This window comes from Eimeria tenella, genomic scaffold (assembly GCF_000499545.2).
Source record: "Eimeria tenella Houghton genomic scaffold, Eth_scaff28, whole genome shotgun sequence".
Lineage (NCBI taxonomy): Eukaryota > Apicomplexa > Conoidasida > Eucoccidiorida > Eimeriidae > Eimeria > Eimeria tenella.
The window spans coordinates 159955-183064 of record NW_013542676.1 but is presented as its reverse complement, the minus strand read 5'-3'; the positions used below and the strand labels follow the sequence as shown (position 1 = coordinate 183064).

The 23110-nt window shown below is 50.3% G+C and overlaps 3 protein-coding genes across 3 annotated transcripts; 2 read left to right on the top strand and 1 right to left on the bottom strand.

Annotated features, from left to right (window-relative positions):
• Positions 1–1496: 1496 nt before the first annotated feature.
• ETH_00012295 (Calcium-dependent protein kinase 2) lies at positions 1497–8426 on the top strand (the record flags this gene model as incomplete). Its single annotated transcript, XM_013375461.1, has 9 exons — positions 1497–1527; positions 1958–2058; positions 2462–2677; positions 3011–4117; positions 4591–4767; positions 5090–5297; positions 5547–6884; positions 7225–7786; positions 8018–8426. The coding sequence occupies 9 exons, from the start codon at positions 1497–1499 to the stop codon at positions 8424–8426; spliced, it is 4149 nt and encodes a 1382-aa protein (XP_013230915.1).
• Positions 8427–9460: 1034 nt separating this feature from the next.
• Positions 9461–10519, bottom strand: ETH_00012290 (HIT domain-containing protein, putative; the record flags this gene model as incomplete). Its single annotated transcript, XM_013375460.1, has 3 exons — positions 9461–9655; positions 9839–10006; positions 10439–10519. 3 exons carry the CDS (start codon positions 10517–10519, stop codon positions 9461–9463), a joined length of 444 nt encoding a protein of 147 aa, XP_013230914.1.
• A 6532-nt stretch (positions 10520–17051) lies between these two features.
• Positions 17052–22870, top strand: ETH_00012285 (uncharacterized protein; the record flags this gene model as incomplete). The annotated part of the gene is made up of 18 exons (XM_013375459.1): positions 17052–17409; positions 17526–17615; positions 17737–17846; positions 18109–18232; positions 18416–18538; positions 18718–18813; positions 19074–19268; positions 19473–19660; positions 19885–19983; positions 20150–20267; positions 20389–20511; positions 20839–20972; positions 21105–21198; positions 21292–21476; positions 21585–21713; positions 21866–21977; positions 22416–22564; positions 22829–22870. 18 exons carry the CDS (start codon positions 17052–17054, stop codon positions 22868–22870), a joined length of 2469 nt encoding a protein of 822 aa, XP_013230913.1.
• Positions 22871–23110: the final 240 nt, after the last annotated feature.

Here is a 23110-nt window from a genome sequence, read left to right as displayed (position 1 = left end):
ATCATGTGAGTATGCTCAAGGCCTTCGCAGTTCCTAACTACCAAGTTGTTGAACACAGATCTGGCTTAATAAGCCCAGGGCTCGACGGCTGCAGCGGCCTTCGCACAGACAGTGAAGGCTCAGCGGTCCCAAGCATGGTGCCTCGATAGTTAATGAAAACGCCCTGCGATGCTCCTACCTTTAATGACATTGCTTGCCGAACTTCGGCTCAAAAAGGAGATCCACAGCTGATACTGGGCCTTCCTCCTAATGCTTCCATCACCCGTGCTTGCAAGACACCGTGGATCTGTCGCTTCTTAACGGCCCTCACCTTCCCCTAATATCTTCAATGTTTAAAAGGGCGTTTTAGATAGATCTAGCCTATGTAGCATTTTCTCAGCAGCGACACTAGCCCAGTTAGCCACAACAAGCATCAGGCCTCCAGGGCCATTAGACCCATGGGTTGTGTCTCAAGTCGTCAGGGCATTCTCGCCGTCTATATCTCAGACCTAAAGGCTTGAGACATTACTTTCAGACTGAAGGCAACACACGTGGCCAAGGTGCTGCGCCTCTACATATTGCCACACAGCAGTTTGAAGGCTTGTTCAAGAGTTATTCCGCCATTTAAAGGCTTCACATGGGGTTAAGAAGCTCTTGGGAATCTCTAGTCTACACATAAAGTTCTTAAATTGAATGCTTGTGTTCACCGAAATGCATGTAGTCGTTCCACCTTTGGGGCAAGGTTTGAAGAGCTGCAACGAGAGCCAACGGGGCCCTCTGTGTCGTCGGGTCCAAAACAGCATAGAGAGCACTGAGGGCCACACTGCAATCAGCCTTTAAATTGATCTATTTTACTTTGGGCTGCTTTTTAAACGTTTTTTTTAGACTGTTGACTGTCGAGACATCGGGGGAAAGGGACGAATAGGCCCAGGAAGCTGCTGCCTGTTCCTCCTGTTCGCTGCAGTTCTTCTTCGTATGGAAGGCTCACACTGCAGCTCTTTGCTCTGCTTTGACGTTCTTTGAGCTGAAAAAGCTTCCCATAATTGCGGATCAACTATTTGCTTCTCTTCAGAAGCGAAACGGTCCCAGCTTCCTCGCCCCTGCTCCCGCTCGCCGCGTCACCGGTTGCCATCGCCGGATAGTTGTCCTTCTTTCCTTCTCTGGCTCTCTACATCAGTTCAGTTTTTGTTTTTTGTTTGTTGAGAAGCACACAGGACCTGAACAAGGACGACTGCTGGAGCCGCTTTAGGAGACGGCGACGCCCGTAGCTCGAAAGTCCATCCCCGGTTCTCTAAGTGGGCAAGTCGAGACGTTCTGGTTTAATTCAGTTCAGCAAACACCGGAGGTCACACCGGAGGTCGCGGGTGGAGGACTTTTGTGCGCGGGGAATGTTTCGTTTCTCCCCCTCTTTTGTTTCAAGGCTCTGCGTGTCTTGTTCGTTCTAGCCCCGCGGAAAGAGCGGCATTTTCTTTCACGCCTTTTTAATACGTTTTTTTGGAGGCTTGCAGCCATTAATAATGGGACATGGGGGCCAAGCAAAGCCAGGAGGTGAGGCATTTTGAGTTCCCACGTCGTCGCAACTTTTGCGTCTTTCAATCTGCCCTCCTTGCCGTTGTTCACCTTTCAGGTTGGTAGAGTGTCGCTGCTTATTATGCTCATTTTTTATCTCTGCTGAGACAAATATATCCCAAATTTGGTCCCTTTTTGCTTTTTACTTTGCCACGTTTCCCCCAAAGAGCATTTGATGTTTCGGTTTGCCTGTCGTGGCTTTCCGTGTATCCGTCTTCGTATAGTTTCTTCTGTCTGTGGTTCTTTTCAACTGCAGCACCTTTGGCTCCGTGCGACTCTTCAGTTATTATAAGCATTTACATATATATTATATTTTGGAATTTTGAGCTTTTTCTTTTTGTGAAATAGACTAGTTCATTTGCGACTTTTTTGTCTCGTTGTTATTGCATTCCTGTCAACTCCCTCGCAGAGCCGCCGGAGGCTCTCAAGCGAGTGCGCAGTGAAGGCTGTGTTCTTCGCCGGCAACAGTTAGTTCGGAATTCTCCTCTTCCGATTAATTCTTGCTACACGGTGGGTTTTTTATTTGTCTAATTCTTTCAAAAATTGCATTTCATTGCCTTTCGCTTCGCTTCACTTCTGTCTTTCCTTCCCCGTTTGCTGCTTTCCTTTAAAACGTGCGCCGCGAGCCAGCCCCTCTCCGCATACTCCACGAGAAGTTCCCGTTTTCTTGCAGTTGCTGCTGCTGCTGCTGCTGCTGTACTTGAGTGGGCTTGGGCTTTTCCCTGGTGACCCTTTTTGGGCATATTCGTGAGTGCTGTTCACAGCTGGAGTTCTGTGGCATTAGTGCCAGCTTTTGGCCATTTGGCCCTTTCCGTTTGATTCCCGTGTCAGTTCTGAAGTCTCTTTTTAAGTGTTCATCTGTACTACTACAATAACTACGAATCCCGCTCTGCTGCTGCTGCTGCTGCTGCAGCTGGACGAGACGATTGGCCTGGGATCTTTTGGCTGCCGGGTGTACCGGGCCACGGACATTTTGTCGGGCGTGCGCCGCGTGGTGAAGTGCGTCAGCAAAGACCAGCCGGAGGGCGTTCGCATATGGCGCAACGAGATCAGCTTTTTGCGGCGAATTCACCACCCGAATGTGGTCCGCATTTTCGAAGTTTTCGAGGAGCCAGCGGCTGTTTACCACGTGCGTGGGCCGGGGCTAGGGCTGGGACTTCGTTTCATGTTGCATTTGTTGCATGTTTCGGCTTTCTTGCTTCCTTTCCTTCTCTTTGACCTCGGGAGGAACTGCCGGGTCTTCCCATTGGGCCTTGTGTCTATTCAATGAGTCTTTTTCCTCTTTGTGGGTCTTTAATGCTAAAGTGACTGTGTCGGTGTATATACGTGGCATTCTCATCAGTTTGCCCGCATGTTCTGTTCTTTGCTCGTTGTACCGTTCTAAATGCTATCTTCCTTCACGACTACTGCTGCCTGTGCAGACTGATCGAAGTATACTGCACAAGTTGGGGTGTATGTACAGGTGACGGAAACGTGTTATGGTGGCGACCTTCATCAGTGGCTAGACAGACGGCTTCGAAGAAGACACAGGCGCCTGAAGAGGCGCAGTGTCAACTTCTGCCTCATGGGCGACAGCGAGGCTCTTCAGCAGCAGCAACAAGAGGGCGGGGCCGCTGTTAGTGGCCCTTTTGCCCCGGCTTCGTCAGCAGAAGCCACAGGGATCGCAGTCACAGCAGGCACCGCAACGACAGCAACTTCGCCAAATTCCTTGGAAGCTAGCAGCAGTACTAGCTCCGTCTCTCCCGTCGCTGCCACTCCGTCTGGCAGTCGTGTCGGCATCAGCATGCGAGGCTCTTGTCCCGTAGCTGCTGGCGCTGCAGCAGCAGCAGCAACTGCAGCAGCAGCCGCAACAGCAGCAGCTGCGGCAACTGCAGCTGCTACAGGTGTAGCCGGAGGCCCCGCACTGTCCACGCCTCCGTCATCGCCGCCTGGAGCTGCAGCAGGGGGTGCTGCTGCTGCAGCTCGCCCTCTTGTTAGTGAAGAAGTAGCTGCGCAGATAGCTGGTCAGGTGCTGTGCGCGCTGCGCTATCTTCACAGCAAGGACATAGCACACTGCGACATTAAGTTGGAAAATATCCTTTTGGTTGCTGAGCTCGATGACTCGGAAGCAACGGGGGACGGCGAGAGCAGCGAGGAGGAGGAGGCGGAGCTGATGAAGGAGCAAGAGCAGCAGGTGGTGATGCAGCAGCAGCAGCTCGCCGCATTGCAGCAGCAGCAAGAGCGCGAGGCAGCACCAGGGAATAGACTGCGCGCTGGCTTCAGAGCTCGCAGCAGCAATCACAACAGCAGCAGCACCAACAGCATCACCAGCAGCATGAGCGCCCTTTCTGTAGTGCCTATGGTAATGAGAAAGAGAAGAAGCATGCGGGATGTTGGCCGGAAAACACACGCAGACAAAGACATGGACATAGACAGGAATCGAAGCAACTTGTCTTTACCTCAGCTTAAAGACAGCATTCACAGTTCTTCGCACTCTCTTGTCGATAAATTTAAAAGGAAAAACGTTTTAGTGAAGCTGGCGGACTTCGGATTGGCGAAAAAAATAGTGCGGGGAAGGTCGCTACAGAAGGTTGGTGGCTCGCTGTTTTTTTGCTTCCTTTCAGTTGTTTGTTCTTGCGTCTGCCGTTGCGTGTCTTGATATATCTTTTCTCCTTTGTTTTTGTGAATCTGTTTCATTACGGGTCTTTTGGTCTTCGCGTGTGAGCTTGTTCCTGTTACTTGTCTCTTGCTTCTTTTGTAAATTTGGCTTGTGTGGGTCGATGGCTGCAAGGGGTTTCTAAATTACTTTGCATAAATACGTTTGTGAACTATTGAACGATGATTTCATTGGGTTTCAACAACAGTAAATGAGTTCTTGAACATTTTAATTTGTCCAAATGTCCTGCGGTGCCTTGACTCGCTTTGCGCACTTGCTCAACATTCTCACGGGCAGGATTCACATTCGCAGGATTAAGAAGAACTTTTGCTGTCCTGAGGCTGGAGATGTTCCAGTTTTTCCCAATTTTCTTCTTTATTTGTATATGTTTCTTCTTCCCATTCTAGGCGGCGCCTAGTTCGGTCTTGGAAGGAACGCTCTACTATCGATCGCCCTGGCAGATTCGAAATGGGGTGGAGGGTGACGAGCGCAGTGATCTGTGGGCGTTGGGTGTTTGCCTGTTTATGCTTTTTTCGGGAAGGCCTCCTTTTGAAGGAGAAGATAGGTGGAGCATTGAAAAAGCGGTAAGCAGGACAGAAAGCTGAGGCAGACCCGGAAGGAAAGCTGCACATAGATAGAATGAGAACCTGCAAATAGAGGCAGAGGCGCACATGGCGTGGACAGCATCGGAAGCATAACTACGTGCCTAGAGAACAATGAGCTCTACACTATAAACGGACATGCGCACAGAGTGATCTGTGTTGTGTCTAGTTGGTTCGGCGTATACTGTAAGCCTTTTGTTTCCAAAGCGAACTTCAGTGAAGGGTGTACTTGGTGGTGCATGTAACACCCCGTGAAGGGAACAGGAGGAAGTAATAGTCATCTGGCATTTATTTGCTGCTGCAGATCACAGACACGCCTGTGTCCTTCAGCGGGGGCGTGTGGTCAAGCCTCTCTCTATCGTGTTTGGGCTTCTTGCGGGCTCTTCTGTACAACCCGCTGCTGCCGCTGCACCTCCGTGGGCCTCCCCCGCCCCCGCCCTATTCCCAGCCGACAGCAGAACTCATGTTGAAGCATCCCTGGCTGCAGCAGTGCTTTCGGGAGGAGAGAAGACGTGCGTGGCTTTGTTTCGCAGTTTGCAGGCGCTTGTCCTTGATAGTGTGTGTGGCTGTCTTGTGCTCTTTCCCCTCTTTGCTGGTGTTTTGCTTCGCTTCTGCCATTCGGATGCTCCCAAAAGCTTGCCTTTTGCGTCGCTCTGTGTCTTTGTCTTTGCTCATTTCCGGATATTGCGGTGCCTCGCTTGTACAGAAGTGCATGCGGCGTGCTGCCGGGTGGCTTGCTGCCTGTGTGTGTTTCTCTGCAGGCCTCATGCGCGCAGTGTCTGCACCTTCTATGAATTACCTGGCAGACCCTTCTCCCCAGTCGCGCAGCTCAGAAACCCCGGAGTCCTCCCCATATACTCCACCTTGCCTTTCACTCTTATCACCTTCCCTCAGCCGCAGCGCGCTCCAGCACCCGAACGGAGCCGCCTCAGACCCCACAGCCCACACAAGCGCGGCGCACACCCAGGATGGCAGCAGCAGCGGTGGCAGAGAGACAGTCGTTAGGGCGGCGTCGGATCCTCCGCTGCTGCAGCACTTTCGCCAAAGACACACTACAGCAGCAGCAGCAGAAAAGACCGAAAGCGCCTCCTGCTGCAGCAGCTGCAGCGCCTGGAGGTGCATCCATGGTTGTGTATCCACGCAGAAGCAGCAGAAAGACGCAAAACAACTCCGGATATGTTGGGGGAGAGCCCCGCTTGTGGCGGGGAGTGGTATGCAAGCCCCGCAGCAGCAGCAGCAGTTGCAGCAGCAGCAGCACAAACGGCTGTGTTCCCCACAGTCGGAGCAAGCAGCTGCCGGCTCATCTTACCCCACGATTTCTGCGGAGAAAGAAGATTTGCATTTGAATGGAGACGCTGGAGGAGAAACAAAGTGCTGCGTGCTGCAGGCCTTGGGCATAAGTTCACTGCGATGTGTGTCGTGCGCGGGCAAGGGGGCCTTGACCTTTTTGTCGGAATGCAGCAGCGACTGGCGCGGCTCGCCCTCGTGCAGTAGTCAGCAGCTGCAGCCTCACGTCAGGCTGACGGGGCCCACCTCAGGCTTGCTGGGATTGGAAAGCTGTGTGGCGGAAACAAATGCCGCTGCTGCTGCTGCCGCGGCTGCTGCTGGAGTGGCAAAGGCAGTGCACCTTGAGGCAGTGACACATTTTCAGGGGCAGATGGGACCTCCTCTCGAGAATGTGCCGCATTTTCATTTGCCTCCCTGTAGGCCTCGTGTGTCTCCCCCTGATGGCAGCAGCAGCAGCTCACGCATCAACTGTAACTGCAGCAGCGCTGAGGCTGATTTCAACAAGCGGACAGAAGCACCCGACGCTGCGGCGAGCTCCATTTGCTGCCGCTGTGGCAGGGCCAGTAACAGCAACAGGAGCAGTAACAGGAGCTGCTGCATGGCGGTTGCAGACTGGCTGACGGTAGAACTGTTCGAAGCCCGGATGCTGCTGCTGCTGCAAGCTGCTGCCTGGCTGGAGTTCGCTCGCCTGAGCCCTCTGCAAAAGGCGCTTCGGTCTGTTGTTGTGAAGTTGATGGAGAGCGACGATGTCTTCAGGCCCGTCAGAGACATTATGTGGGTCTTAGACCCCCAGCGAAGAGGACATGTGTCAAGTAAGGCTAGAAACTGCATGCGTGCGTACGTAGTACTCGCGCCGCATATGGCTTGTGTATACAAATACGCAGATACACATATTTGCAAGTTTTACGCAAAAGGATAACGTATTCTCCACTGGGGCTTATATTACTACATTCGAAACGCATTCATAGACTTCGTATTTATGCTACTCCCTATGTAGCCCCAGTATCAGTGGATCTGATATGAGTTTGGTTGCCTTGTGCTTTTCACGCCACATGAAGGAGCCTTCTCATGGTTTGTGTACGTTGGCGAATATGTCACGTAATTTTATGGTTGTACATTTATGCAGTGCTTGCTTTGCTGCTGCTTCTTCAGGGCGGTGCCTGCTTGACAGCCTTAGAGTCGTCAGAGACTTCTTCAAGTTGGAATCATTCTTGAGAGACTCCGAACCAAACACCGCCGCTTCCAGTGTTAGTACTGACGCACTTTCATGTGCAACGGTAGATCCCAGCACCGCTCACAGAAGTAGCGGCAGCAACGGGATCGTCGACAACCTGCCAGCCTCTCCTCTACAGACACTTTTGGCGCTTTCGGATGTATTCCCAGGGGAGGAGCCACAGGTGTTTGCTCTGGATCAGTTTTGCAAGCTGCTAGATGAGGCTCTGAAAACGCAGGAAGCGCCATTCGCCGAGTCTTCAGTTCAGCAAGAACAAGTGGGGAAATCGGCGGACTTGACCAGTGACGCAGCAGCAGCGCATCAATCAGCTGCTTCCGCTTCTACAGAAACAAGAGCAGAAGGACCTGGCGCTTGCAGTTGCCCCATGGATGAGGCCCTCGTCTGCCTTGACACTGATGGCAGCGGGGCAGTGGAGTTCGATGAGCTTGTAGCTGCATCAATGACCCGTGTAGACTTTCTTGAGAGAGAGCCAACGTGCAGGCAAGTGCCGATGTATGATTAGCACGTGAAAGACCCGATTTTCTCACAACTCGCGGGGGAATCGTTGTGCTGATCTCCTGCTTCTTTTCCAGTTTGTTGCAAGCAAGTTGGCAACAAACTTGAAGTGGAAGAGGCAGTACTGCTAGCTTTTTTTTTCAGTTTCGGCGTTTCGGTTTTCCCGCAAGAGGGAAAGTCAATGCAGGTTTCTTGTTATTTTGCTGTTGTGCGCAGCGTGGCATTTCGCTTGCTGGACCGCAACGTAGATGACTATGTCTCAGCCAACGATCTCCTGACAATTCTGCACTTCGATCCTCGCTCGGATCTGAAGGGAGTTTTGGAGGCGCAGACCAAACGTGCGGACGCAGCAGTAGAGTCACTCATGCGGGCAGCAGCTGCTGCCGAAGCTGCGGGGGAGCCTCTCCCTCCAGGCGCCGTTCTCGATCAGACAAAGCTGGTCACAGGAATTGACGAGCACGGAAATACGTTTCAAGTCCCTGCAGAGGCTTCCTGCATTTTGCAGCTGGAAGGCGTCACTGCTGCAACGGCACCGCTGTATGTGCAGGTTGTCAGGGAGCTCAAGGCGACACAGCCGCGTGCGAACGGCCTTTGGGCGTTCGAAGACTTCATGAAGCTTCTCTGAACTAGCAGTTTCTGGTTTTCTTGCTCATGTTTAGTCTGGGCACCACACAAACAAGCCAGAAGCCCAAACGGATTACGCGGTGACGGCTTTTCAAAGCGCTGCATAGCAGCAGACATGGTACATTCATTTCTTTCGAGCTTGATCGGCTGCAGGACAATCAGTCAGTGAACTCCCGTGCAGTGTTGGAGTGTTGCGTGTTTAGTGGTGAGGTGGCCTGCACTCCGCAAATGCTTCAGAATTCAATACAAAGGCAATGCTCGTATCTCATGCGCTCATCACGCCGTCGTCTTCGGCTGAGGCGCACTCAAGACATGAGCGTGGCTCGCCAGATCTGCAGGGCGTCAGTCTCTGGCACACGTATTTTTATACTCAGATACTGTATATTCACTTGTGGAGGTGCATGCAAACCGCCTACATGCATAAGTGCATGCAGAGCGGTGCTTCCGAACGCGCTGTGCTTGCTAACTGATGGGTTCATTCCACTGGTCTACAGAGCGCTTTTCTCATAGTTCGGTAGAATTTGAACAAAAGGAACACCGGGCGAAGTCTTCACTGCATCTGCATGCACCGCGTCTAGTTTGTCGTCGACGCGAGACATTGGCGTAACTCCAACCCTACCTCTGCACATAAATCCGAAGTTTGGATTCGGGACCTTAGCACAAAGTGGACTACCAACTTCGCCACATCATCTTTAGATAGAGGGAAAAGAGTTTAGCCGCACAATTGAAAGGCTCGAAGCGTTGCAGGCATGCACGTAAAAACCGAGCAATCAAGTTAAAGCTTCTACTGCGCTGGCGCGCTGAAGCCTCGCTTGCTGTCAATGTGCGAACTAAGTGTCTTTATATGCGCCGTCTTCGTCGACAGGGCACAGCTGCAAGCCCTAGACGTTTTGGGTTTCATAACATTTTAGTTCGGAAGCTTTCATGGGGCTTCCAATTAGCCCAGATCCAGGTCTTTTCTTCCTCTCTGGGGGGTCCTCCTCAGTCTTTTCACATATTTTTGTTTTTTTCACAGATTTGCCTCTATTTTCCCTTTCACAGATTTGCCTTTATTTTCTCGAGAATTCCCGCAGCCTCTTCTGCAGTGATCATAGAGCTGGCGCTTTTGAACTGTCTGAAAAGATTATCGTTTTCAAAACGCGGCACGACGTGGAAGTGCAGGTGGTGGACGATCTGGCCAGCGGCGGCCCCGCCGTTGTGAAGCACATTTACTGCGTCGCAGTTTGTGGCCTGAAGTCGCAAAACTCCTCGTAGTTTCGAGAGGATTAAGGCCTAAGCATGTGGAAAAACATTCACTTCTGAAAAGATACGAAGGGGGGCCACGGGAGGGGGCTCTACTGAGGTCACTCCATTTCAGGTGTACGCACACCTCAGATGTAAGCACACCCACACTTCAGGTTTATGCACACCCACCTTCTGAACTGCCCTGCAGAGTCTGGGGAGTTCCTTCAGCACATCTCCCGCCTGCTGTTCACTTAGATCCATAATTGTGAGTGCCGGCGCCTTCGATATGAGCAAGGCGTGGCCCTGGGCTGTGGGGAAGGCATCTAAGATGGCTATGCAGCTTTCTGTCTCGAAGATCTGATTTATTGAACACACAAATGCAACATATGCATATCATGCAAGAATGCATGATGCATGCAGCTACATACGCTGGCGGGCATGCACGCCCACACAACTCTTCATGCAAGTGGTGCTTAATGTTTATAGCCTGTTTGTTTGAAGTGCATGCAAGGCGACGCAAAACGCCGCACTGCGTTTGTCACCCCACTACCCCGCTGAAATTACCTGTACTGCCTCTCGTGTCTCACCCCTGGAGTAGTTATTCACTCCCTCGTTTATAGACATTAAGACGACAGTTAGTACTCGCAACAGTAGACACTGAAGTGCTCTATTTGATGCTAAATGTGACTTCATTTACAAGTAGGCAACGTGACTGAGGCAAAGAGAACGACTTTTCCCATCCCCTAAAAGGGCAAATAGCTCGGGGCAATGTGCAGTTCATCAGCTGACCTTGTGGCACGGCAGTCGGCCATCAAGGATCTTTGCAAAGACGTTGTCGGGGTCGTAGGGCTTCTGCTGGGTTGACGACATTCTGCTGCTGCTGTAGCTGTGGAGGGCGCTGAGCGCTGCACTGCGATGCGTATAGGAAACTGTCGGGGTGAAGATTTGCCGTTGGGGGCCTTGCAGTTTCAAGGGGGAAATATACGCGGTGCAAAAAGCCGACAGATATCTACGCATTCGCATTTTTATACGATTCAAGATGTGTTCTTTGCTTGTGGGTAACAAGTGTGGGATCATGGGGCTGAGGTCTCGAGATAAGGGGACTCACAGCGGGCGCCATTTTCGCACACCTACGTCCTATTAGCCACGTGTGCACAGTAAATATGGAATTCAAATAAATGTTTAATTGTCATTTTTAATAAACAAAGAATATGGTTCCCCCAGAGAGGCCTTTACGAACGTCCAGAGGGCCCATACGGTCGTCTGTGTTGCACATACAGCTTGTTTGAGTTGCATTGTGAATGCTCTGAATGCTCACGTGACCGTCTCTTGAAAGCTTATTAGCTTAATATTTTTGGTCTACAGATGTAAACTGCAACACATATCATCAGCATTTTCGGTTACTTCTGTAACGTTCCGGTGCAATGAGTGAAAATGCCAGCGCCTACCACGACTGCGATTTTTGGCCATCATTAGTCTTTCCCCCGTCTGCCAAATACATGGCAGTGACACCAGAATCTGTAGAGTACATGTTTCACTAAACCTTTATTTATTCTGTTATTGCCTTGTTTCAGCTGCAATGCATAAAGACCTTCTTGCGCCAGAGCAACGACTTCAAGTGCTTGAAGCCGAAGGCCTCACTCGACTTCATTGAGAGCTCTTGGTGAAGTATAAGGGTTCTTGCTGGGGAAGGAGTATCGGCGAGCCTTCCTAATGAATAGTCCTCATCTCACTTCCAGACAGCTGGATTACACTTTGACGTTGTTGTTCCGTACAATAAGTTCCCATAGCACGCTAGTGATGTGGCCCCATTGGAACCGTGCAGGAGTTACTGGTCCACTGGAGACTTGGGGGTGTATGAGCAGTACCAGACGACCAGCTCATTGCCACTTTTGCCCTTTTTCATCCAAGAGAAGCAACAATTCTTGTAGCGGACGTTTGAATTGGGCTAGCTTTATTTGGTTGTGAACAGCCTTGGCAGCTCGGATGTCACCTAGTTTGGTACCTCGCCATTGAATTCTCTAGACGTGCTTTGCGCATGTCGGTTATCAGGAGTTAGACAAATGCAGACACGCTTTGGCAGACGCCTTAACTATAATTCCTTAACTGTGCGTCTTCAAGCAGTTTATCAACAGAGCCTTCCCCCAGCAATCATCTAAGTCTCATACTTCTTCCCCCTCCGGCTCTTCGTGACTTCGGTGGATTCATCTGAATGTTCATAATATACGGGCAACTAGCCACGCCATGACCCAAACAGTGACTTTTGTTGATGGCCTGTAACTCCTAAGTAAAGCTTGTCAGCGAGGCGTAACATATTTAGGGAGCTCTAGAGCGAAGTGCCATATTTAGGGAGCTCTAGAGCGAAGTGCCAAGGTGTTCCTCAACCCAAGTAAATCGGAAGACGGTTTCAAACTGTCGAGGCTCCTTTAACTACTTTGGGGACGTGGAAGAAAAAATTGATGTAGTCACAGAGATGGAACGTTAGCAATGAGAAAAGAAAGATGTCCCTAAATTGAAGGCACTAAAGCAAGGGAGGAGGTGGCTGAGAGACAAGGCAAACTGCAGACGACATTGAGGTGTCAGTGGCCCAACTAGTTACCTTTCTAGGCTGCGGCGGAGCCCAAGAAGGCGCCTGGGCCTTCCTGGGCTCCGCCGCAGCGTAGAAATCTAAATAGTTGAAACCTGGAGAACAACTACTGACTCTCATGGTTGCACTTATGCGCTGTGTGGAGAAGGCATTAGGCTTTAGCTTAACGGTAGCGACGGCGGTCCTCGGTACAGGCTCTGCAATCAGCTACTTCCAGCATGGCACCTGTTCTGGCTACATAGGCTTCCATTCATTACTGCATACTAAAGACACCTTTTAATCATGCAAAGGCCTCAGACAGATTTACTGTAAGTCCAGCTCCCCAAAGAATGCATACGTCTCTACCCTACGTTTCCCTACGTGGACATGGTGCGCAGCGCAGATTCAGCTCATCTTGCCCCAACCCCCGGATCTTACGGCAAAGCAAGCTAGTCGTGGTCGCCCCAGGACGAGGTCCCTTTGCGCCATAGTGACTTTTACCTATTATCCGAAGTGTACGGCCCTGGAGGAAGTTGTGGGCTACAAGTAGAACCCACGATGGCCTTGCACCTCAACAGCTTGCACTTTTCGTCACTAAAAAGAACATATGGGTCCTTCTCGTTGTGTATTTTGGTGCAGTAGTTCTTACTCCGCTGCATTTTCTTCCCATTTCAGCCGCAACATTCTGCCTCTGTGTGTTTTGCTGTATTTTTGTGTTCACTTGATGCGGGTCTGCTTTAGAGTGTTTCCCTGCAGATTTCGCTTCTTCCACACGTGACTCGAAAATTGCTCCTCTTCGCAACGCCACTGCCGCTATTGCGGCCATGGGATGCCCCCGCCTGCGGTAGTTACCCACCGTATGCATGCACTTACTGGTACAGCGTTTGTCAGTCATTGCTTTATATCTAATTTACCCATGTGATTTGCTTGCTTTGTCTTCTCCTTTGTGCTGCTTGCCGACAGTAGTTGTGGAAGAAAGCTCCGTCTCCAGTAAGCTCTGCTTCCCTTTTCCAGTATACGCCTTGCGCTCTTCTGCAACCGTTACATGTATCGCATCCCTTTATTCTTGCGTCAAGAGTCTCTGCTTCCACCTGGAGTTGGATCCGGTGGCATTTGGCCTTGTTGAGATGGAACATAGTGATGAACTGTATATCAGTAAATGTTTTTCGTCCCTGTATGCGCAACAACCTTGCCGTCCATAAGGCGTTCTCTGTCACCTTCGTTCGCCTCAAGTCTGTTCACCCTCGTATGTCCTCCACGTAGTTCTCTAATCCACTTCATTCCGTCCTCCCTGCTTTGTCTTAAGCTCCTCACTTGCATTGTTGTCACTTTTGCTGCCGCTTCTCTTTACTCAGTGGGCTTGACAAAAAGCATGGCAACAGTAGTCAGGACCCTGCACAACTGGAATAATACGCAGTGAGCTTCACTGCAGCATCTCTATCCTTCGAACAAATAATCTTTTCAAATTTAGCCTAATACTTCCAATGTTAATGTGTTTCACTGGCTAATTGCAATCTATTGAATTAGTGCAGCACGATTAAAAGTGCAGGACATAGAAGCATGCCAACCTTTACTCTTCCCCAGTCCTTAATATCTGCGCCTGCATTTTATGGGTAGATCCAGTGCACAAGAGAATAAATACTTTGCTAGCACGCTTCCCCAGTGGCGTTGGTCCAGGTCCATTTCCCAAAAATGCATCGCTGCTACACCGAAAAACATTCTCATGTTGCCTCCTCCTTCACATGGCAGCTGATGTCCATCCCTCCAAACTCAGATGGAGAAGAAAGCACCTTATCTACCGCAACTAGTAAGTCAATGAGGCAATCCCCCTGGCCTGGCCGATTTATGAGGAGGCCTCTTGTTACTACTTTCTCATCCCTTCGTAGGACGTAAGTGGTGCTTTTATGAACCTGTTTCTCGGGTGTCAGAACTCTCTGCTGCCCGGCTTGACTTGCTTCGCGACCGCTCGAAGATGTCTGGTCGTACAGATGTGTCATGTGCTTGTTACGCATTTGCATGGCTCGCCCACTCCGAATGGTAAATGTTAGAGGTGCCTCGCTTTAGAAAGACTAAATTAGCTCCAGATTGTAGTGAACTATACCGAGTTTGACTCCTACGCGTCTTTCCCGTCTTGACTGCATAGCTTCATATCTAAGACTACCCCCTGATGACAGTTTACACCTAAAAGAGGTTCAAACAGTCTCGTTATAGATCCAGTTTCCAAAGGGGTAAATACGTCTTTCGTATGATGTTTCCCCCAACATGCGTGGCCACGATGTGCGCTGCAGCTGCAGCTCGCCATGCGAGCCCCAAACTCTGGGTTTTAATGCAGAGCACCACTGTGCATGAAAACGGCTTTTAGGTATTTCTTATGTCTGCATATTTTGGAATATATGACCCTGAGGCTATTTGTTGGCTGTATTGGAGTGATGCGCACTACAGTAGGTATCTAGGCAAACGCAGACGCTGCAGGAACTCAAAGGGACTATTTACGCTTGAACGTCTTTTGCTTTTTCTGTATAGCTGTAACTGTTTATAGCTCAGGTATGCCTATAACGTGTTTCTCGTTTCCGAGGAGAAATTTCGTTATGCATTCCTGTGTCCCGCTCCACAGTGCGTGCTTCGTCGAGCTTGTCTGTCACCAGAAACCAGGAAGGGGGTATTGAACGGATTATGAGGCTTTTAATCCAGAGATTTGCCAGAGTCGCCTACTTTCTTTAGGCGCGGGAACTTGTCAGTACTTGTCGGGAAAAGATGGTCTAATCTTACCTTTGTGGTATTGGACCTTTCTGCGGCGCCCAAAAACAGACGAAAGGCAAGGGGGCATCGAATCAACAAAGCTCAAGCCTAACTAGAAGTGACGACTCTGCGCTTAACAGGGAACTAAGTACACAGCACGTTAGTTGGCCATTTCAGGGCCTGGTGCTCTTGGATGTCGTTGGACGGCCCATAGGACTGAACGCTGTAGAGATTGGTTGAGGATGCGGGCTCCCTTAATGCTCAAGCTAATAAAACTTGCATACAGTGGCATTGATGCCCCTAGACGCACGTTAACGCTAGATGCATCAAACCACATTTCGGGTCTGGAGTAAGGAAGGGCTAAGAATGCATTCCTGCAATGTTAAGTGCAAGGCAGAGACAGAGAAAAACTAAATTTCCTTCCATAAAAGTTATTTGACTGCTCCAAGGGGAATTTGTGCTCTAGGTTAGTGTTGGTGAGGCAGTGAGTAAACATGGTTTATAGGTAGGGCACATAAGGTAATGCACCGTGGCACCAGACAAGCGCCTTGCGCAGAATGATAGGGGTGGTTCCCCCTTGTGCGAGGCACGTCCTCACTGTCACAATTACTGAATACTGCATACATCTGCGGCAGTGCTCAAACATCGCTGGAAGCATATTTGAACCGCATGTTAGTGATTAGACGGATAAAGTTGGTGCTCAGGGAAGTGGAAAAGCGACGGAATCACTTGTTGCACTGCGTTTCTGAGCTTGGTATTGCGTTCCTCCGAATATTCACCCTTGATAATTGCTGCGCCTTCCTTGCAAACGTCGGCCTGTGTTGCGCAGTGTGGTTTAATGGGCCCCGAAGAGCTTTGCTGTACAGTGTATCGCCACACCTAGCGGCACAGCGTGCATTAGAAATTCCATGCATTTTTTTTTCTGGCTTTTGGCCGGGCCGAGGCACGGACTACTTGGCAGATCACTGTCCATTCATCACACTTATGTCATCTTTGTCTATTTCAAAGCTGACAAATTCAAATTGCCTCTTGGAAACTTGAGCGCTCATATTTTTAATTGGTCAGTTGATACTCTAACTCAGAAACTGGTAGTACAGCGGCAACTCCCTGGTAAGCGTGATTTCAACGCGACGCGTGCTTACCCAGGGATGACAATCAACTGGATGTACTCTCCGAGCTCTTCTCACTATTCAATATTTTCTGTCATTGAATTAGTCATAGGAAAGAAAAAAAGGGAAATCAGCGAGGGATACACATTCTGGGGGCCCTGTTGTCTAGACATTGAGGGTTACGAATGGGCAACCATAACCCAGAGAACAACAACAGGACACAAAACGACGTTTGGGAAGTCGAAACGGCTGAATGTGAATGTTTTTTTTTAATCAGAGGCTAGTTGCCGCACCTGTACCAGCACCTGGTGGATCCCACAAACGGGGATGTGGACACACATAACCAAAGCGTGATGTTGCTGCATGAAGTATGTTCCAGCAACTTTGGCTTTCACCTCCTTGCTTTGCAGCATAATACGACAGTGTTTTAACATGCAGACAGCAAGTTGCCTTAGAAATAACCCTAGTCACCACAGCAGCTGCGTACGGCTTCCAAGATAAACTACAAACGCTCTGTGGCGTGCAGCTGCTGCGTGCCGCCGCTACAGATTGCTGAGGTTTGCAGGGCCAGCTAATTCTCCCGCCAAATTTCCGCCATCTTTAATACGTATATTGCGACCGTTTCTGTGGAGAATTCATACATGCAACGGGCAGCAAAGACCCCAACGAGGTGTTTGGCGCAACTGCAACGGTGCCCGTCTCGAGCGGCTGCTGCTACTCCCTGATCAGCTGGCGCTGCGTATCAGTTGACGCAGAACTGTGTTGCACTCTTACACTAAAAATTGGGAGCTTTTTCAGCTTCCGATAAAGGGGCTGCTTGCGTAGCTTTTCCCCCGCTCCCTGCCGCCCACCTGGAACACAGCCTCTACTGCAACTCACGTGGCGTTCACGAATTGCGAGAGTTGCGAAACAACTTAGGGAGTCAGATCCGCACTCTGCGAAATCAGAAACGCTGTTTATACAGAGCTACGCACCAACACTGGGCACAATGACAGAGGAAATACCAAGCGGCAACACTCCCGCGGCAGGACAGGCTGGAGGTGCTCCGGCGGCCTCTGCAGGCAATAAGAAAGCAGACGCCAATGCAGCAGCAAATCAGCAGCCAAAGAAGAAGAGATCGCCCAACCGCCTTGTGGTGGAGGAGGCGATCAACGACGACAATTCTGTCGTCGCACTGAATCCTTCCCGCATGGAAACCTTGCAGATCTTCCGGGGCGACACAGTGCTGCTGCGTGGGAAGATGCGTCATGACACCGTCTGTGTTGTTCTTGCAGATCAGGATCTTGATGAGGGCAAGATCAGGCTTAACAAAGTTGTCAGGAAGAACCTGCGCGTCCGACTCGGTGGTGGGGCCATGTACATTGCAGATGTGTGCGAGAGATTTCCCTATTTTTTTCCACAACAACATAGTTGTGTGTGCATACGTATGCTTTTCTAAAGTTTATGCGCGGATGTGCTGCAGACATAGTCCACGTTAGCGCTTGCGCGGACTGCCCTTACGGCAAAAGGATTCACGTCCTTCCCCTTGATGACACAATCGAGGGTATAACGGGTAAGCCCGCTCTTGGCCTTGCAGTTTCTTCGCTGAAACCTGACACAGTTGCGTGCTGACTCGCAGGATGGAGCGTTCTTTTGGTCGAGGCATGCGGCTTTTGTGCGACTCTCGTGGACAGGCAACCTCTTTGAGATTTACCTGAAGCCTTATTTCATGGAAGCTTACAGGCCAGTGCGAAAAAATGACCTGTTCCTTGTTCGTGGTGGCTTCAGACCCGTTGAGTTCAAGGTAGGAAAACAATCCACGTCGGGGTGGGACCTTTTCCAGAGTCTTTCTTTCGCCGACCATTGGTTGCGTGGCGGCTCTATGAGGTTTACTGTCGCTGTTTTTCTCTCACTTTGGGAGCCATGTGAATAGCAGAGCAGCGTCGCTGTCGTGAATAGGATGCATTTATGTTCATGGTCTCATGCTTAGCGTGGTTTTCGGTGAGCCCGAGGTGCAGTTCTTTTCCTTTTTTGTAAATTGTGGCTCCCTTTCTACAATTCATTAGGTAGTAGGAGTTGATCCAGGCGAGTTTTGTATCGTGGCACCCGACACTGTTATTCACTGTGAAGGAGAGCCGGTCAAGCGTGAGGAGGAGGAGAGACTCGATGAAATTGGATATGAGGATATTGGTACGTCTGTTAAAATTTCACGTTTCAAATTCACCTCCCAAGCGTCCGTTCGCACTGTACGGACCGTGACAGTTGTCTTTGGTTTCTCCGGCCGTTGTGCTGCATTGGAGTCTGAAAGGACGCTTCACTACGCCTTTGTCGCTGAGTAGTATGAAGGTGTTCTGTGATGTGCATAAAATTTAGGGGGTTGCCGCAAACAAATGGCGCAGATTCGCGAAATGATCGAGCTGCCCTTGCGACACCCGACGCTGTTCAAGACACTAGGAGTGAAACCCCCACGGGGCGTCTTACTCTACGGCCCTCCAGGTGACTGCTGGCTAGCGGGTATTGTTTGCATCCTGGTGCCGTGTTTTGCCTTTCCTGCTCAGTCTAGGATATGAGCGTCGTGTGTGCTGCAGTCCCAAGTGGTCAGGTGAGGTTTGGGGCGGAGGAGGGAAAGGTATATAAAGATAGTTCGCAATGATGATTGGGCGTTTGCGCTGCAGGTAGCGGGAAGACACTTATTGCGAAAGCCGTGGCAAACGAAACAGGAGCATTTTTCTTTCTCATTAATGGTCCTGAAGTGATGAGCAAGATGGCAGGTTTGTTTCCACGCATCAGCTGGCACTGGTGACGTATTGCTCCTCCTCAAAGTGCCGCTGACTTACTTTGGCAGGGGCAATGCTGCGCTTTCATGCAACGACCCGCTCGAAACGGAAGTGGATAGTGCTACACGTAATGAGGTGCCTGTCCAGGGATTGTGCGGGACATTGGCATGCATGCTTTGGGGTGGTGAGTGGGTCGCGGAAAGTGGCTATTAAGTCGCTAAAGAAGCAACTTCCGTGAGGATTTGTTGATGCAGGAGAGGCGGAAGCGAACCTACGTCGAGCATTTGAAGAGGCGGAGAAGAATGCACCTGCAATCATCTTCATCGACGAGATTGACTCAATTGCGCCAAAGCGAGAGAAGACAAATGGAGAGGTCGAGCGCCGTGTCGTCTCCCAACTCCTGACGCTGATGGATGGCCTCAAGGGGAGAGGTCAAGTGGTTGTGATCGGTATGTCTCCATCCGGAACGACCCAAAAAAGAAAGAGAAGCACGTCGTTGACGCTCTGTTCTTGTGCTTTCATTCTATCCAGGCAGCCTCTTTTTCGGGTGATAGACAGCGAAGGTTTCACGGCTCCGTCCGGATGTTTGGGCCCACATCAGGATTCTCAAGCGTGTACAAATGTCTATGACAAATGTACCTGTGGTGCTGCAGGGGCCACCAATCGTCAGAACTCCATAGACCCTGCTCTGCGTCGTTTTGGTCGTTTTGACCGCGAGATTGATATTGGCGTGCCAGATGACAACGGACGCCTGGAAATTCTGAGAATTCACACGCGCAACATGAAGTTAGGCCCGGATGTGCGGCTGGAAGAGCTGGCCTCTAGCACCCATGGTTTCGTGGTAAGTGGCTCGTATTTCGCGCACTAGGCGCGTTAGGTTGCACAAGCGCATATTCCCTGACGTACGCACCTTTGCGTGTATGTATAGATATGTGCGACTTGAATTTGTCCTTAATTTCCGCCATTGTGCCCATACAAAATTGTCGCGGGTAACCTTGCAGCATGGGAAAGTACGCAAGGCCTTGTAGGTGGTATGGCTTCGTGAGCTCGCTGCTTTTTTTGCAGGGCGCTGACTTGGCACAGCTGTGCACTGAGGCAGCTCTTTCATGCATTCGTGAGAAGATGGATTTGATTGATCTTGAAGATGACACGATAGACGCCCAGGTAAGGGCGTGGATACTATTCAGGTGTTCGTAGCTGCTGCTGTGCTTCCTGGCAGGAGTTGCTGTGTGGTTGAGGTGCATAAGCAACCCGATTTGTATGGCCTAAGAGAAAGGGTAGCTCTTCGATCTTGCTGTCTGCATCTGATGTTTGTCTCTTCGTTGTGAAGGTCCTGAATTCCATGGCAGTCACTCAAGAACACTTCTCTTCAGCACTGCAAAGCTGCAATCCTTCTTCTCTCAGAGAAACGGTTGTCGAGGTCCCCAACGTGAAGTGGGACGACATTGGTGAGCAAATCACATGTGTCAGAAAATGTCTTGGGGCAAAAGATTACCATAAACGCGAAGTGGGGCTGTCATTCCATGGCACCTTGAAGCACTCATGGCGCTGTTGCGTCCGGCGCTGCAGGCGGTTTGGAGGAGGTGAAACGGAACTTGCAAGAAATGATTTTGTACCCAATCGATCATCCCGAGAAATTCGAGAAGTTCGGAATGAGTCCAAGTCGAGGCGTTCTTTTCTATGGACCTCCAGGTAAGGCTGAGATACCATCTTGCGGTTTGTCCTCGACTGCTTTGCATGAAGGAAGCACGAGGTGTTGAAACACGAGATGTTGAAGTTTTGTCAGCTCACTTTTGTGTGTAATCGAGTCTGAGTCAACGCATAGTGTATGTGCTATCGCGGATCTGGCCCGTCTGAATTTCTTCTGGCGCTTGTGTGTGTAGCGTGCACACATATTTGAGTTTTTGACTGCGCATCCTGCTACATATACCGCCTTATTTTGGAGTCTGTAGGAGTTGTTTCAATCGAGCGATTTAACTTGACGTGATGGAAGCATATTAGCATGCTGCTTGGCTTCAGGATGCGGCAAAACTCTACTGGCGAAGGCTGTAGCCTCTGAGTGTTCTGCAAACTTCATATCCATCAAGGGCCCGGAGCTGTTGACTATGTGGTTTGGTGAATCCGAAGCAAACGTCAGAGAAGTATTTGACAAGGTATGTAGAGCTGCGAGAAGCTGCATAGTTCAGTTCTTTTTGTGCCGTTTCACATTTATCCTGTGCGGCTGTTTAAGGAGTGACGCTCATGAACTATGTCTTGAACCTGTATGTATCCTGCGATGGCTTCAGGCAAGAGCTGCCAGCCCCTGTGTTCTTTTCTTCGACGAACTTGATTCGATCGGCACGCAGCGCGGAAATAGCCTTGGGGATGCGGGAGGCGCTGGTGAGTTCAGCGGATTTTTAAGCTAGACGGACTTTGCCGAACTATTGAACAGGGTAGATATATTCTCGCGTGGTGAATTTTGATTGCTCGCAGGTGACAGAGTCATGAACCAGCTGCTGACAGAGATAGATGGAGTAGGCCCCATGAAGAATCTCTTCTTTGTTGGGGCTACCAATCGCCCTGAGCTTCTTGATGAGGCTCTTCTCAGGCCTGGGCGTCTCGATCAGCTTATTTATATTCCTCTACCAGATCTCCCTGCTCGTGTCAGCATTCTGCAGGTTAGTGTGGAGCTAAGCATTGCCTTTAGACCGCTCTTCAGAGTCGGGACTTCGCTCTTCAGCAGCTGGGCTGTCGAGCACGGAGCCTAATTTTTCATTTTGCTGCAGGCAACTTTGAGGAAGGCACCGGTGGCGCCGAACGTGCCTATCCCGTTCCTTGCTCACAAAACTGCAGGTTTTTCAGGAGCAGATATTGCGGAAATGTGCCAGAGAGCAGCAAAAGCGGCTATTCGCGACGTGAGATATTCACCTAATAGGTACTAACAGCTGCATTGGCGCGTCAAGTCGGTGCGGGGTGTTCAGTATTTACATTCACATGCTCATTTGCAGAGTGCTCGGCTCAGAGCGTAGAGGCACCCTTTCTCGAACTTTTTGGCTGTTTCCACCAGGCAATTGCTGCTGAGGAGTTGGCACGAGCGGCGGGAAATGAAGGGATGGATGAGGATGAGACTAACATAAAGTACGAAATCACCCGGAAGCATTTCGAAGAAGGCCTTGCGGGTGAGGACTGGTCCTGAGGGTTTTTTTTCAGTTACGAATCGTATGCGTTTCTGAACCTACATGGACCTTCACTAGACACTAGGCAGTTGAAAACATTTGAAAACTGCGGGGGAATACTTTCAGTAGGCTGTCCAACTAGTTCGAATTGTGCACGGGAAAAAGCGGGAAATGACTGGCATGTTGCTCAGATGCGGGTTGTATTGGGTGTATTCTCACGTGTGTGTTGTTATTCTCTAATGAGGCATGTCGGGGAGGGCTTCCTCACATGTCGCGGTGGTGTTGCTGTGGCGCAGGTCTATCTGCTGTGTTGTGTCAATTTAGATGTTGCCGTGCCTCTTAAATGTATATGTGTGGCAGTGCTGTTAAGGACATTTTTGTGAGGGAATTTGCCTGTAGCAGGCATTTCAGACGTGGTGGGATATGTGACTTTGTGAACAGGGGCCCGTAGAAGTGTTTCTCAGACGGATTTGTCTAAGTACGACTCCTTTAGAATGAAATTCGATCCAATTTACAAGAGCCAGGCCGCTGGAGGCGACGGGTCAATTATTGTCGATTGGCCAAACACCGATGGCGCAGCCACCGACTTGGTAGGTTGTATAATGTGCAGCTGGGCGCGTTTGTTTTTTGTCTTGTGGGCATGCATCTACATTTGGATCGCGCGCGTATAAATACCTCTGTTAATGTGTTTGAACAATCATTTAGTGTTTATGTGCGGTGCTTTGAAGCGGGACCAGCCAGAGTGAAATTGCGCCAATGGATAGATCGTGTGCAAGGCGACATTGTTGCCCACGAAAAGTAGCACCGTTAGCTTAAAGCTCCAACAACTGCCTGTGCGTGAGCATTTATGACAGGTTCGGGTCGAAGAAGGCGACGACGATGATTTGTATTCGTAAAGGGGTACCAGGGGCGAGCTTTCGTACAGCTCAACAGGTCTCCCGTAATGAAAAAACTACAAATTATAGTGACTGCTCTCGAAGTTGCGGCTCGCGGGGCAGGTGCAGTTCTAGGACCTAGACGAGGATCCTTAAGGCGGTCGGACGGCAGCAGAAAGAAGCAAATATTTGGCAGCGGCGTTGAACTGTTAAAAAATTTAGTGTATTTGTTGCCTGTATCATCTAAAGAAGTATTGCACT